The following is a 14659-nucleotide window of genomic DNA, read 5'->3' on the forward strand; positions in this document are numbered from 1 at the left end:
TCCAGGAGAGGAGGTAAGAAAGAGTCTTCAACCCCATTCCAAGATCCAACAGAACTGGAATTTGGAATGTCAGACACCCCTTCCCAGGCTAAGAACTGGCTCTGATTCATTCCTTACCGTGTACTTCTGGAGCTTGGAACTTCAGCTAGAGTGACCGCAGGTGGCATCAGAACAGCCTGTGACCACCTCACGCAAGACACACCCCCTCAGAGTTAAGGTTAAAGAGGAGGGCTGCGTATGCCAGGGGGCGCTGTAGCTCACCACTAACGCTCCTGAGCCCTGCAGGCATTGCTGTGTGCTCAAAGTGATTTAGAGTAGATTAAGCCCAGAATAACCCTCTAGCACGAAAGAACTAATTTTATGGTAAAGGAGGAAAAAACAAAAACACATGCAGTTTAAGTAAATGTCACTCACCCCATTTTTCTCTTTATACTATTTTAATGCAGGTGCTTGTGGAATGGATAGACGTCAGAACACATACATTATGGACAAAGGCTTCAAAGGTAGAGTATCCAATCCTGACGTCCCGTTAGAAAGGGCTTAGCAAGATAAAGAGTACAGATGTGAAATGACCAGAAATTCTACCAGAGAGACACTGCGCACATCTCTTCCCCCACTCCCCCCAAAAGTAAAAAGACCACAGGACCTGAGGCTGCTGGGTAGCTCTGCTCAGGAGGAGCAATCATAATAATAATGAATTTATATTTCGATTTAAGTTGCACCTGCTTAGCAAGCGCTTGTGGGTTTTTTATAGATGCCAACTAAATGTCTCCGGAAATGCAGAATGTCATTATCCAACCAATTAGTATGAGTTAAATTGATTATAAATTCTGAAATAAAGTCAATCTACCTGCCCCAGAGGCCTCCTGTCGTTGCGCTGGCGAGGACTGCCACCCTGCACCTGCTGGCTTTCTGGGGCACAAGGAATGAAAATAATACCTAGGGTTAATACTGTATGGCACACCACCCTCGAGATCTCTGCCCCTGAGAGCAGGAGGTGAGGACTAATCCCAAGCACATCGGAACTGCAAGTCGAATCATCCTTCTAGGAAGTCTGTGAGTGAAACCAAAGACGAAGGTCAGGTCTTGCCCTGGGCTTAGGCCCTATGTTTAAATAACAGAAGGTGTCAAATAGGTGGCTTTGGAACTATGTCACTTACTACTCTGTCAAGTATTAACTGTGACCTCAGACTGGGAGCTCTCCAAGGCCTAGTTTCCTCACCTGCAAGGTCAGAATAATTACGCCTATGCTATGGTCTAATGCCTATCCTAGTGTCTACTAAGGTTATCGTGAGTATCCAATAAAAAAAGTCACAGACGGGAAGTGTTTCTACATGTTATAATGGCTGCACTAATGTAACAGGGCTCTCCTTTCGTCTCTGAGGTCTCTTTAGGAGTCTCAGCCACACTGAAAGAGACGACAGGCAGCACAGATCCCAAAGGCTATCACAGACCTAGCTGTGCACCAGAATAACGTGGAAAGCTTGTTAAACATACAGAAGTCCACACTCCATCTTCCCAAGACTCTGAAGCAGATCTAGAGTGGGGTCCTGGAATCTGCATTTGTAATGAGTACTTCAGGGCATTCTTAGGCAGCCTATACCTCCCAACTAATACTTAGGAACCACTGGTCTAGACGGACCCAGATTTCCTGGATTACCGTTCTGGTATTTCAGATTTAGTCTTAGTTATACCCGAGACACAACCATTTCCTAACCAAGGAGAGCTAGTTATCTATAGCCCTTGGTGGAGTGGTTATTAGAAGTGGGGTGAGTTAGGGGTGGGTGGTTCTGAGCAAGAGAGCAGGAAGGGCAAGTCTCCACGAACACATTAGGATGTGTACAGCCCAAGAGAACAATCTGAGAATCTGAGAACAGGAGGTCACCCCTCGGCTTCTGGACAAAGTTCACTACTCCCTTGGGAGCATCCACTCTGGCCATTTTCTGCGTATTGACTCAAACCATCCAAATGGAGGCAAGCACCATTACAGTAGTGAAGCTAAAAACACAAAAGAAAGCTTGACTGTTTTATCACTGTGACCCAAGACCTCAGTCTCTTTCTCAAAGAGGTGTGGGGACTGGGCAGAAAGATCTCCTAAGAGACTTTTCAGCTCCGAAAATATGCATGACTCAAAAATGAATAAGCTCAGACAGGCCCAGACAGCTCAATAAATGAGCACACAACTTTCCTATGCACTTTGTTGTCCTGGGCATTGTGATTAGGGTGACTGCTTTCAGACTCGAAACTGTAAATGTGTAACAAAGCTGAGGAGGGCAGTGTCTCTGGCTCAGCGTCATTCATTCCTGTTTTGTGGGATCATGTATCTGAGCCTGTAAGTAAGTACAGGGAAGGCCAGATTTTGCAGCCAGGTTTTGTTTCACCACTCTGGCTGTAATCATCCTTTGAATTAGGAAAGGCGGCTGCCTAGGTAAATATGCCAACAGGTGCTAGGAACCAACACATCAGAACAAGAGAATTCAAGAAGAAGAAAATGAAATGTCACTGTTTGGAACTTTACAGAAATATTTATCAAAGACATGGAATAAACCCCACTACCTGGCTGCACTCCCAAATAAACATTTAATAAACTAGTCTGTACCAGGAATCAAATTATTTCCTAACACTACTGGGCCAAACCAAATGAGAACCATTAAGAGTGAAGAGTCTGAGTGTTCTCTGAACTCAGTGAGCAAGACCCTGTCCTGGAAGTTTTGGAGTCTAGTCCTAGTTCTTTGCGGCACTGACTAGGTCACAATGTTATTTTCCGTGTTTGGTTTCTACCTCCGTTAGAAGGCTGAGGTTGTACTGGCACCATCTCTAAGGCCCCCTCCAGGTCTTAATTCAGCCAGTGCTCCTCCTTGCCCTTGTTACTTACTTTGGACCCCCTCTCACCGTCATCCTGAAGTTTCATGACACCACACATTGCTTGCTGTGCTAACCCCATTTTACCTCTGAACACCTGCCCATCTCCCCTTCCCCATGTCCCCCTCAACACAATGATACTGTAACAAACTGCCTTATGTTTAATTCCTTGTCTGTCAGGCATTTCAAAGTGATACAGAAGAAATCCTCCCTGGCACTCTCCATCACCTTTATGATCCTGAAATCCTGAATCCCACTGTTGCTGCCACAGGGATGCCACCTGTATGCTCCTTGCTAATCCAGCCTTCACGTGTCTCCTTGCAATAACTTTGGGTTCCAAGGTAGTGAGGAGTCCAGTGACATCCTGAAAACTTTAGCCAGTGTGGTTCTCCTTCTGACCATGTAATCATCTCCCTTTTCTTCGCCCCATATTCTTATCTCTCAATGAAGAGAAGAATGCTAACCTAGGGCCCAGGAAGAGAAAAGGCAGTGTGGCTTTCTAATAATAGTAATAGGCTGAGAAGAAACAGATCTTCAGTGCCTGGGTTTTCCCCGAGAATGAAATACTGACTTTTTACCTATATGTTCGTGTGAACCTAAAAGCCTAGGTAAGTTCTGATTCCACTCACAAGGTGGCCTTGGAAAGTCATTTCCCCTCTCTGGATTTGCTACTTCCTTTATAAAATGAAGGTGTTTAGGCTCATTTCCAAGGCCCCTGCTGCATTTGAGGGTGTAAGACTGTGATTTGGGAGAGGTTAGAACTAGGTGAGAACAAACACTAAGGCACACTTAGTATAAAGCTAAGCCTTCAGTCTGATGCTAATTACAGGCCTGGGAGGAGCCACTCTCCAAAGTTTAGGTAGCCTTGGTGGACGCTTCCCCTTTCCTTGCAAAATGCCCTGAAGTGCAGGGACTGGCTGGGGTAGGGTGAGGCTATAAAAGCATGAGGAAGTGTCTTAGGGAGGCTGGTTGCTCTTCCCCCTACCCCACCCTCCCTGAGGGCAGGCAGGTAGATGACTCAGCTGGAAAGAAGAATAGCTTTCTGAAGTGTAGGTTTTCCAGCTAGCCTTGCCCTTTCCTCCCTCCAGTTCCCAGATATAGAATCCAGATTATTCCATAATCCAACACACTCTTCCGACCACCTCAACCCACACATACACTTCTCCATCCTTTCTTTTCCCCTGGCCCCTTTATGGAAGGTAGAGCTTCTCTTTGAAACGAATGCCCTCCCCCAACCCCAACTTCTCTTTCAGTCACTTACGTGCACCCCTTGCTGCAAAGCAAACTGTTTGCAGTAAGTCCCCCTTATCTGCAGTTTCTGTTTCCTCGGTTTCAGTTACCCCGCAGTCACACGATCAAAGTCAATAGTGGCTGTCACAATGCCTACCTAGGTCATTCACCTCACTTCACCATCTCACATCATCACAAGAAGGGTGGGTATAGTACAATAAAATATTTTGGAAAACACCATGACTGGATACTGAAGATGGGCTAAGCCCCAACTTAACTACTTACTAACATCAGGCAAACTTTATGAGCTTCAGTATCCTCATTCCTGAAGCAGTAATCATAGTCCTTCCTGCCCAGCCCTCTTCACAGATGTATCAAGTTCCAAATAACCTAACTGGAGTGAAGATACTAGCATAAGGGCCACATTTTCTACCACTATTCCTCAAGTTTTAGAAAACACGCAACTAAGGTAGCTACCGATCAAAGTAAAAGGATGTGCCTGGGTGGGGGCAGGGGCGGGGTGTTAGAGGATTTGAGGGCTATCCGGAGAGGATAGCCCTTCTTTAAGCAGTTCTTGTCCTCAGTTTCCAAACCAGCCGCTCTGAGTCATACTGCCTTACTCTTCGGCTGCCAAGTTCAGAGAACCCAAAGTGGGAATGACGGACCATGCTGGGGTTCCTGGACATCCCCCCAGCCCCTTGTACTAACAAAGTACTCACTAGAAGCAACTTCACGTGGCTCTAGGCAGACTGTGGCCCAGCACCCACATCCCCCTTTCCTCATGAGAGCCTCACCAGCAGCTGCGCCTGCTCACTGTCCAGCAAGAATGTTTTCTCCTCCTCCTCTCTCGGGTTCTACGCTAGAAAGAGGCCACAGTCTCAGATGGGACCAAGGCCAACATCTCTCTACCTGTGGGCCAGGATGAGATGGAAAATGCTCTGAGTCTGATTGTGGAGCTCGCTCTGCTACTGACGAGCAGTGCGACCTGGGGAGGTCACTTCCTCATGCCAAGCCACAGCTTCCTCTTAAGCAGTAAAAGGGACGGAGAGAATTAATTATTGTTCTAGCTCCATTGCAGGTATTAGGAACACCTGAATGAACTAATGGGTAAATGTACTTTTATACAAGATTGAGGAAATGTCACCTGCTGAAACATCAGTAACCCTATACTCAGAAAAGTAAATCCCCTCCCAGCCAGTCCCGTTATGGGAGAAAACACTGCTAGTGGTGACACCCAACTCAACTTTCAGCCACATGGAGTGTTCTGATCTCCCAGGACCTGGTCACCCCTTGAGTTACAATGATCCCTTTATTATTATTTTTTACATTTTCATTAATCTCACAAGCTGGAGGCAGAGAGCATGTGATAGTTCCAGTGAAAGACTGTCCAAGAATTTCACCATCTGCTACCACTTAAGAGAAATTTAGAGCTGAGAAATACAGAAATTTCACCATCTGCTACCACTTAGAGAAATTTAGACCTCTGAAGACCACTCATTACTGTCGAGCCCTTACAATTCCATGCTTATTTCTAGACTCCCTGGCTGGCAGATCATCACAGAAGAACGAGGGCCAGAGTTGGCCAGATGACAGAGAATCTAGTGCTTTTTCCAGGCAAGTCTTGCCTCACTTGGAATGATCTACAAGAGGCAGTGATCTTCCCAAAAGGGGAAAATGGCATACAGGTTGAAGGAGGGGCTCCCCTTCCCTTCTGTGACTCCCAGTCACAAAGAAAACACTTTCTTCCTCCAGTAAGCTACAGTTACCTTGCCTCATATTTGGAAACTAGTCTGCATCCTTTTGTACCCTAACATACCCTGAAGTCTTGGGGGTGACGCACCTGAGAGGCAGCAGGAGAGGAAGCATGAGCTCTCCTAGTATCAGAAAAAGATACTGCTAAAATTGGTTTCAGTTAGGATTCATAAGAACTGGGGTAAGCGATCCCAGGGGATACACTGGAAGGCTTACTAGAAAACAAACTTTCCAAAGGCTGGCTTGAGACCCAGGTGCTTTTTACACCTCTATTACACTTCAGTCGGCCCCACCTCTGATCACAAGCTTCTCAAGAGCAGGGATGCTGCCGAAGTTTGCTGCCTAAAGGTTGCCAAGTTGCTGACACCTGTGCCAAAACACACACCTAATTCCTTTGAATCTAAGTTTCTTACTCATCAAAAAGAATTCTGAGGAAGAACGATATCACAGAACAAACACAGGCCAAGGAGTCCCAAGGCATACATTCAAGCCTCGGCACTGCCATTTATGAGCTTGTAGGACATCAGCCAAGTCACTGCATCTCTCTGGGCCTTCCCCCTATAAGAAAGTATCAACTATCTTTGCAGGATTTTGTAAAAAATAATAGATGTGAAAGCACATTATGAGTATCTTGAATTAATCCCCTTCTGGTTCTGTACCTGATTACTAAGAACAAAAATGTCCCTATCCCTCCAAAAACGTAAGTTTCTTTATGAAAAAATCTCTGCCTACCTAGGAAAGCACTCGTCAACATATTTAAGAAGGAAATCTTGGATTATCATAGGCTTTTACAGATCCAGGATCCTGAAGGCACATAAACTGCAATCTGTTTCTGGTATTGAAATGAAGTCCGTGTTCTTGCATGTCCTAAGAATTCTCTCTTGCCTTACAGATTACATGAAAGAATCCGTGTGCAGTTCTAGCACTTGTTCCTTGAATAGCAGTGAAAACCCTTACGCCACAATTAAGGACCCGCCCATCCTCACCTGCAAGCTTCCAGAAAGCAGCTATGTAGAAATGAAGTCGCCTATGCACACGGGGTCTCCGTACACAGATATGCCATCCTTGTCGACATCTAATAAAAATATATATGAAGTTGGTAGGTGTCTCAAATAAGTAACTTAGTGAAATCAGGGCAATAGTGCAGCATCTGAAGTAAAAACAAGCCCTCTCCACTCACCCTGTCTTGAAAACATACCCTTCTTTTGTTGCTTTTTAAGGAATCCAAGGTGAACGGTCTCTCCCAGGATTACCCTCCTCTCTCATGCAGGAAATCACATTCTTGTGTCAACTCTGCTTTAAAAAAACATCAGAACCACTATGAAGCAGACATGCTGGGGGTGGGGAGTCAGTGGGTACACACACTTCAACTGATTGTTGATACAAATCCCAGTTTACAAAAGAAAACAATCAGAACAGACATTTGCAAGTTTCTAAATCACCATCTTCTACCTTTTTCCAATTTTGCCTATGTCCCTGGGCTTATTGGTAAGACCCCTACCTCTAGGATATTCCAAACCTCTTGGTTTTGACCAGAGCTTAGGATTCCGATAGTACATTCACTTAGGTTTTCCATTTCATGAGCTAGCCTCAGTCCTAACCCTCATGTATTTATCACAGATTTCTAAATCCCTGGCTTCTCTCCCTACCAAGTTAAATAGCTCTATTCCCCCTCAACAAGGCAACCAAAGCTAATCTGTTCTCTGAACTCATTTTTCACTATATTCCTTAGAGCCCACAATCAGTGTGGTCCAAGAAGGCCGCGGTCATAACTCCAGCTATATCCAGAATCCATACGACCTACCTAGGAACAGCCATATTCCTGGTCATTATGACCTCCTCCCAGTAAGACCAAGCCCTGCCCATGGGCCCTCCCAGGACAAGCAGTCTTAAGAGAGAGAAGCCTCTCTCTTGCAATGTGCTCTGCTGAATATTCTGACTCTGAAAGAAGACAATCCCTTGACTTGAAATAATGATACAGACTGACTCCAGCTGCGTGTTAGTTATTACTTTCACCTGGAACTAAAGAAGAGCTTCCAAGTGGGACTGGGGTAATTGTTCAAACGGTCTGTTCATGAAGGCAAATCCACTCACCCACACCCAACCCCAAATGCCCAGGATTACGTGATCTTTTAAAACACTTAAGATTCAGCTACTCATCGACATCAGCTAAATATATATATATGATATACTTAATTCTCTGAAACATGATGCTTAGAAAGCATACAGCGTAGGTTTCATAAACCTTCCTGGGGGAAAAGGGAAGTGGGGAGGGGAAAGGATTACTTTAAAGCTCCTGAAATGTGTATGTGCTTTTGGCTGCTGTTACCATCAACATCTGTTTTATTACCTAAGATAAACAGCATACAGACACAAACTGCTACTATCAGTCCTAAAGTACCTGTACATCTGTGTCTGACCTGTCAAATCACAATGGCCAAGATTATAGTACATAGTCCAAAACTGACTTCACTTTTTAAAAAAAAGACTGTAATAAACACAAATTAACTTTCCTTCTTCTGCCCTTCGTGGTAGTAGTAGATGTTTCCAAAGCGCAGCAACCTCCTTTAGTCTACAGTGATTTCTAGGCCAGCTTTACCAAATCTTGCTGATTCAAGGTTCGAGAACATTGCCAAGTCATTCCTAGCCTGGTCATATCACCTCAATCCATCCAACACCTGAGTCATTCCATGTGAAACAACTCTTGAGATGATGCCTTTAAGCAAGCAGTCACAGACCAGTAAGAATGAAGTATCCCTAAAAACAGCTATTTGGCCTCCTGAATTTATTTGGTTGGCATTCCTTGGCTCAGAAGAGTACTTGCTTTCAAGCATTTCTTCATAAATCTTGAGCTTGATGTAGCATACAACCTAAAAGTGTAGAAGAAATTAGATAAAAGGGGATAATAGCAAGTTCAATAAGCTGCTTAAAGTACATAATGCTTTTTGATGGAACTAAATGAAAAGAATGGACTGTGATCAGTTGCTGTAACATGATGTAAAACTTTAAACAGCAAATAAGGATATGAAGGATCGCTACCTTAAAACCACCACCTACTGAGATGGCCAAAGACGTATTACAGTGAGTTAATGCTCCAGATCCCAGTATTTAGAACTGTCTGTACCTTCCACTACCGATGAACACAGGTAAACTGGGGCTCAGTTTGAGTCAAACGGGAGCCAACTCCCAAGCCCTAAAAAAGAGGACCTCCTCACAAGAATTAAAGACCAGAAGGGCAAACCAAGGAAACTAATGGCCACCCCTATACCATTCCATTCTCTGGTAACAGCCAGCCAGTAAAAACTACTTCCAAAAAGGTAAACAGAAGAGGAACTAAATGACCGCAAAGCTGGAACAGCAGCTACAGGAAGTGTGGGAGTCCTGAAGCCCTTGATACAACCTGGAAGTCTGCCACGGAACCCATTAGTTGGGGCAATGAGCAGCAAAACAAGAAAATAAATAAATAAACCCCCCTCCCTCACTTCACTCACCGCTTAAGTAAATTTAATTGTTAGGGGAAAACAATACTTACATGAATGCTGCATGTCTGCATGGGAGCAAGGGATCAGCAATAGCAAATTTCCTTTCCACAAAAGCCTTATGAAATATAAATATTAGAAAAGTCCTTTGTAGACCCGTAAGTATTTCTCATACATATGTAGAAAGAAATAGAGATAAGAGACTTACCTCAGTATTTCAGGGCAGCAAGTGCTCAATTATCTTTGTAAAGCAAGGATCAAGAAGCATGGCGAAGTCAGATCAGCCAGGAGAAACTCCTCTCATTCCCAGGCTTTATCTTCTTCCCCTACCCCGCATGTACAGTAACTGCTGCCTGGCTCACTGCAAACAAGCAGCGCCATGCCAGTTTCAAGTGTCACCTCTTGTTTGCCAACTAGCTTACGGGCAAAATTCAGCAAGAGGGAGCATGGTGGAACCGCTAAAGCACGGGGTCAAGAGATTTGAGTGTTACTTGCCCTCTCTGGGCTCCTTTCTTCCTCACGTATTAAAAAGGGGAGTAGGAGAGAAAGGTAAGGAGCTCTAACAACCCTCTGGCTCTAGCATTCTGTGATTGTTAAAGAAATATAATACAATTCAAATTAGGCAATACACAGAGAAGGGAAAGGCAGAGGGTGTGATTCATCTATGGTGACAACAGCTGCCTTCACATATCTAGGAGTTACTAGTAAAAGACATTTCAGTCTTACAGAGCAACTGTTGGGAACTTCTGTCTAGCACTATCACACATAGGTTCATGGTCAACCTAAATATGTGCACTGTGCATTTTATTGGCAACTTGGAAAGATCTGTTTATTTTACAGAAACCAGTTTTCAAAGTGATGTGCATTTGATTCAAATGAATAAAGAAAACATTGTACAATAGCATAAGTGAGACTATGAAATGGCAATACTTTTTTAAATAACCCAGATTTGTAATATATTTGTTCACTGTGCAAAGGGACCGTACCTTGTACAAAATAAAAGGAATTCCTCAAACTAATTTAACAAAAATGCCTACTGTTGTGTTGCACACTGTAAATGTGTCTATAATCTACAACTTAGGTTTAAAAGGTAGAACTAGGCTACATTTTGTGTGGTCACTTTAGGCAGCCAGAGAGGTGAAAATTAACCCAATACATGCTTGAAAATAAACAAGTTCTATCAGATTTATAACGAGAGTCTCTTCCTTTAAAGTAATGAATGGGAACAACATATTCTTAATTCATGTCCAAAAATTATTGAGAAATCTCATACACATCAAATGCTCAAATAGAGAATTTCTCTGCTTTCACAAAGACTTAAACTCAAAGGCAACTATTACAGCCTGTGCTCAGCTCCAGAGGCACAAAGGTACTTCTATGGAAGAGAATAAAAGCAAAGTGTAAGGCCCACCTAATTTGCATAAGTGCAATGAATAGCTTTCCACTAGTAGAAATTATCGTCCAGTACATTACCATGGGTGCATGTTTTAGGACCTTTTTAAAAACATAACCTTGTGACCTCACTGGTAAAGAAGCAGCAGGATTAATTTTGTAGTAAAACATGGATGCTAAAAAAAATAGCTTACTGGATGCTTTCAAAAGTGTAAGTTTAAAATTTTTCCTTCATACTTTCAAAGTTTGTACATAACCCTATTTAAGTCAACTGAAGCCTTTCAACTTGTCAGTTCACAAGGCTTACAAGATACTCAAAAGTTATTCCCAATGTTTAACCAAGAATACATTTTTATTAAGAGACTAAGACTCATTCAGAAATGATCTTACTAAGACAATTCTCAAGGGCTGGAACTTGACATCTCAGTGAAAGATAAAACATGATCAAGAATTATAAGGCTAAAAAAGGTATTTACTGAGAATACTGGTATTAGATTATGACTCATGAGGCTCAGAATACTACCCAATACCATAAATGAGAACCAAAGGCTGCAGGTTGTGCAGTCAACACAGAAGATTCAAGAATGATACATTCTACGAGCCATTCATCTAACCAGAAGGCAGGCAAAAGGGGCCCATTTAATCAGCATGTGACAAGAGGAGACCGAATCTTTCTCAGAAGGGATGGATGGATACATAGGGATTCTTTATACTGTCATTTGTACTTCTGTGTAATTATAGCATTTATATAATAAGCTTATATAGCTTCTAATTAAAACATTTTTTAGTCTGAATGGTAATTCTCAGACTACAGCTCCCCAAGCTAAACTAGAATGAATACTAGGATTAGCCCCCTCACTCTTTTAGATGTTCCTTCTTTATTGTTCTGACATGGATTAGCATGGGGGATAGATATTAGGAATGTAAATATGAAAAAAGCACATTCCCATGCTTATGGATCTTACAATTTAGCAATTACAAAAGGGCAGAGATAAATGGAGGGCCCTGGTGATTAGTAGAGTACTGATTATACATTTTCTTCCCTGACTTGCAGAGCTAGAAAGATTCAGCACTGGTCCAATCCAAACCCACAGAATGCAGAAGCAGAAGCTCTCGTCTGTAGCAACAGGTTGTCAGATTCCCTCAATTCCAGGTTCTACCTCCCAAGCCATTGGCTAGCCCAGCAGATGGCCCTCCAGAGCCTTGGAGAGGAGAAAGCACAGGGACTGGAGATCTTAAAAATCCTATTATTTAGGCACCGGCTTAAATGTAAACCAAAACCAGTAACTGATGATCCTAATAGAGCCTACATTGTTGGTTTCATATCAAACACGGTCTGCAGAAATAGTATTGCTTCCTGGGGCTTTCCAGACTGTCCCATTTCAGGCATGACTTTCTGTAATATTCTTAGGGCCATATGATGAAATGCTTTGGCACAGAGACTACTACAATGGTCAGCAACTTCTTAAAGACAAGACAAGGATCTGTACAACTTCCCTAGAGAGATGAGAAAATGGTATCCTGAGACTGGAAGTTGTCAAGGGAAATGAATCTAAAAGCAATACACTTATTCATTGGGATGGGAGTAACAGGCAAGTTAAGTTCCACTGACTCAAACACAGAAAAGGAATCCTATTGGCTACTAATTTTCACCACCATCACTGGACATCTGTGCTGGGACCTATCAATAATGATGTTAAATAACTGAATTCAAATGGTTAGACTACTAAACTAACAGCCAAAAAATGCCACTTATATCGTGTGTATTTTGCCACAACAACCTATAGCTTGGATTTAATCATTGGTTCTCTTGGACAGCTAGCTCTGCACACTGCTCTACCTTCTTATAAATTCCTATAAGAGATAACAGTAAAAAATTAAACACAAAATGTTTTTAAAAGTTCTGTCGCCCAGACATGAATATATTTTAAAAGTATATATTAAAAGCCAGCAGAATTTTAACAATAAAAGCCAAAACAAGCAGTTCTCAATTTACAGTTGACATAGCAGCCCCTCAAGTGCTCCTCCCCCCTTAGCACATGATACTTCGATGCATATTGTTGAAAAGGACAGTCATTTTGCAAATGCTCTGAAAGTTTTCATCTTATGGAATGGAGTTAACATGGAAATAATGACATTTTAATCAAGTTGTTGTAAGACCAAAAACATTTTGCCAAGTGATTTCTACTTATTAAACTTGAGTTCAAATGTCTAATAATTTGGCTCTAGTACCTGAAGAGTTCATTCATAGAATTACTGAATTGGAGCTGGGATGAACCCCAGAAATAATCTAGCCCATTCCCCTCACTAACTGGAAGAAGGTGAGGCTCAGAGAGAAAATGACTAAAAGATGTGTGTGACTAGAATCCAGGTCTTTGTCACCCAGTCCACTGCTCTGTTATCCCTGACACTTTCGATCTTTAACTCAAATAGTTTAGCGTACTTTCTAATATATGCCTAGTATCAATGCCCTTTCAGATATTCTTTCTGTATCCTCCAATTCAATTTTCAATGAAATGGATGCTTCTATTAAAATCATTTCTCAGCCTATGATCTTCTTGACAGAAGCTGTAATGACATTTTGTATTACTTTATTGTTACCCTCGGCCTCCTATAGTTTGGGGAAATACAACCATTCTTTAAAACATTCGAATGACAACTTCGGTTTATTTGGCATATCCTTTAGGTGAATGGAAAGTGACTTGTCAAATCCCAGCCAAGGGTGTGGTACCAGCATCAACCCAACCAAGACAACAAAAATCAGCCCTCCTCCTTTTAGCACTAGCCTATTATGCTATCCCATTAAAGCATGGGATACAAGAGGGTCCTTTCCTGGTCTTTGTTCATTTTTTTTCCAGAAGGGAATGCATGCCATGCACAGTCCTTATACAAAATTCGTATTCTGTTTTGAATTTTTTAAAGGCTTAAAATGTTTGTGAGACATCAAATAGCCAATCTCTATTTTCTTCCTGTGTTTAAAAAACAGAAACAAACAAACAAATAAAACTCCATAAACTTGAAGCCTAACAGGCTAGAATAAGTTCTTAATATCAACCTAGGCTTTAAATTATTCTGCTTCCGGTACTGGCCAAAACTGTCTAAACAGTTTTTTTCTCTTTAAGGTAGATGGAAATTACGACGACATTCAAACCATTGAGAGCGTTTGTATTTTGTAAATACAAGTCACTCGAGACAAAATTAAAATGTTCATTTTCCCACTGAAAAAATAAAAAGGACAAGCTCTGATGGGCAATCTAAACTTAAGAGGTCTACCCTTTCTGCAGAACCTTTCAGAACTTAAAAGACCACTGGCATAAGTCACCAGCTAGCACCCCTTCTTAGAATTAGAATCTAGCACACACAATGCAATGGCTAACGATAACTGACCCCTACAGAGTTAAAGAAAAATCATACATAGCGCTTGAGACCAGTGATATACAAGTTTAAATCAAGTCAAGATGGCTAACTGGCTTTTCAGAGTAAGTGAAAAAACAAATTCAAAGTGAAAATAACTGAAAAGCAGGGTCAAGCTGCAAAACACTTCTGAACTGCCTTGAGCCCTAAACTGTCATAATATTTTAAAACTTAATGTTTCCTACTTGAGACAGTTTGTCTCCTGAGATACTATTCAGAATGAAGACACTGTTAAGACGCAATCAAAGACATTTTCTACTACTAAAGGGTTCTTGGAATTCTCCCAAGATCCAACCATGCCCACGGCAACATTAAGTCTATACTTGATAAAAATTCAAAGTTACTCATTTTCAATTCACCACCTAGAGTTTCCTTCTCTTAAATAGTTTTGTGAAAAATTTACTACCAATTTCAAGTAAATGCCTCTTCCTAGGTCTGGCGACACTGTTACATATGAAAGTACAAAGATTACTTCCTTAATGTTTCTGGTGATACTTTTTCCAAGAAAAGCATAATTGAACCATATGTCT

The 14659-nt window shown here is 42.0% G+C and overlaps 1 protein-coding gene across 2 annotated transcripts in view; it reads left to right on the forward strand.

Annotated features, from left to right (window-relative positions):
• MEGF11 (multiple EGF like domains 11) overlaps nt 1-7775 on the forward strand; it is a 216994-nt gene extending 209219 nt beyond the window's left edge. For both annotated transcript variants that reach the window (XM_045810629.2, XM_045810631.2), the window contains 3 exons: nt 447-503; nt 6737-6943; nt 7577-7775. In XM_045810629.2, coding sequence (XP_045666585.2) covers nt 447-503; nt 6737-6943; nt 7577-7737 — 425 coding nt within the window. In that variant the 3' untranslated portion in view covers nt 7738-7775. The remainder of the gene's footprint in view (nt 1-446; nt 504-6736; nt 6944-7576) is intronic.
• Nucleotides 7776-14659: the final 6884 nt, after the last annotated feature.

This window comes from Ursus americanus, chromosome 28, assembly GCF_024610735.1.
Source record: "Ursus americanus isolate L20-20 chromosome 28, mUrsAme1.1.p, whole genome shotgun sequence".
Taxonomy (NCBI): Eukaryota; Metazoa; Chordata; class Mammalia; order Carnivora; family Ursidae; genus Ursus; species Ursus americanus.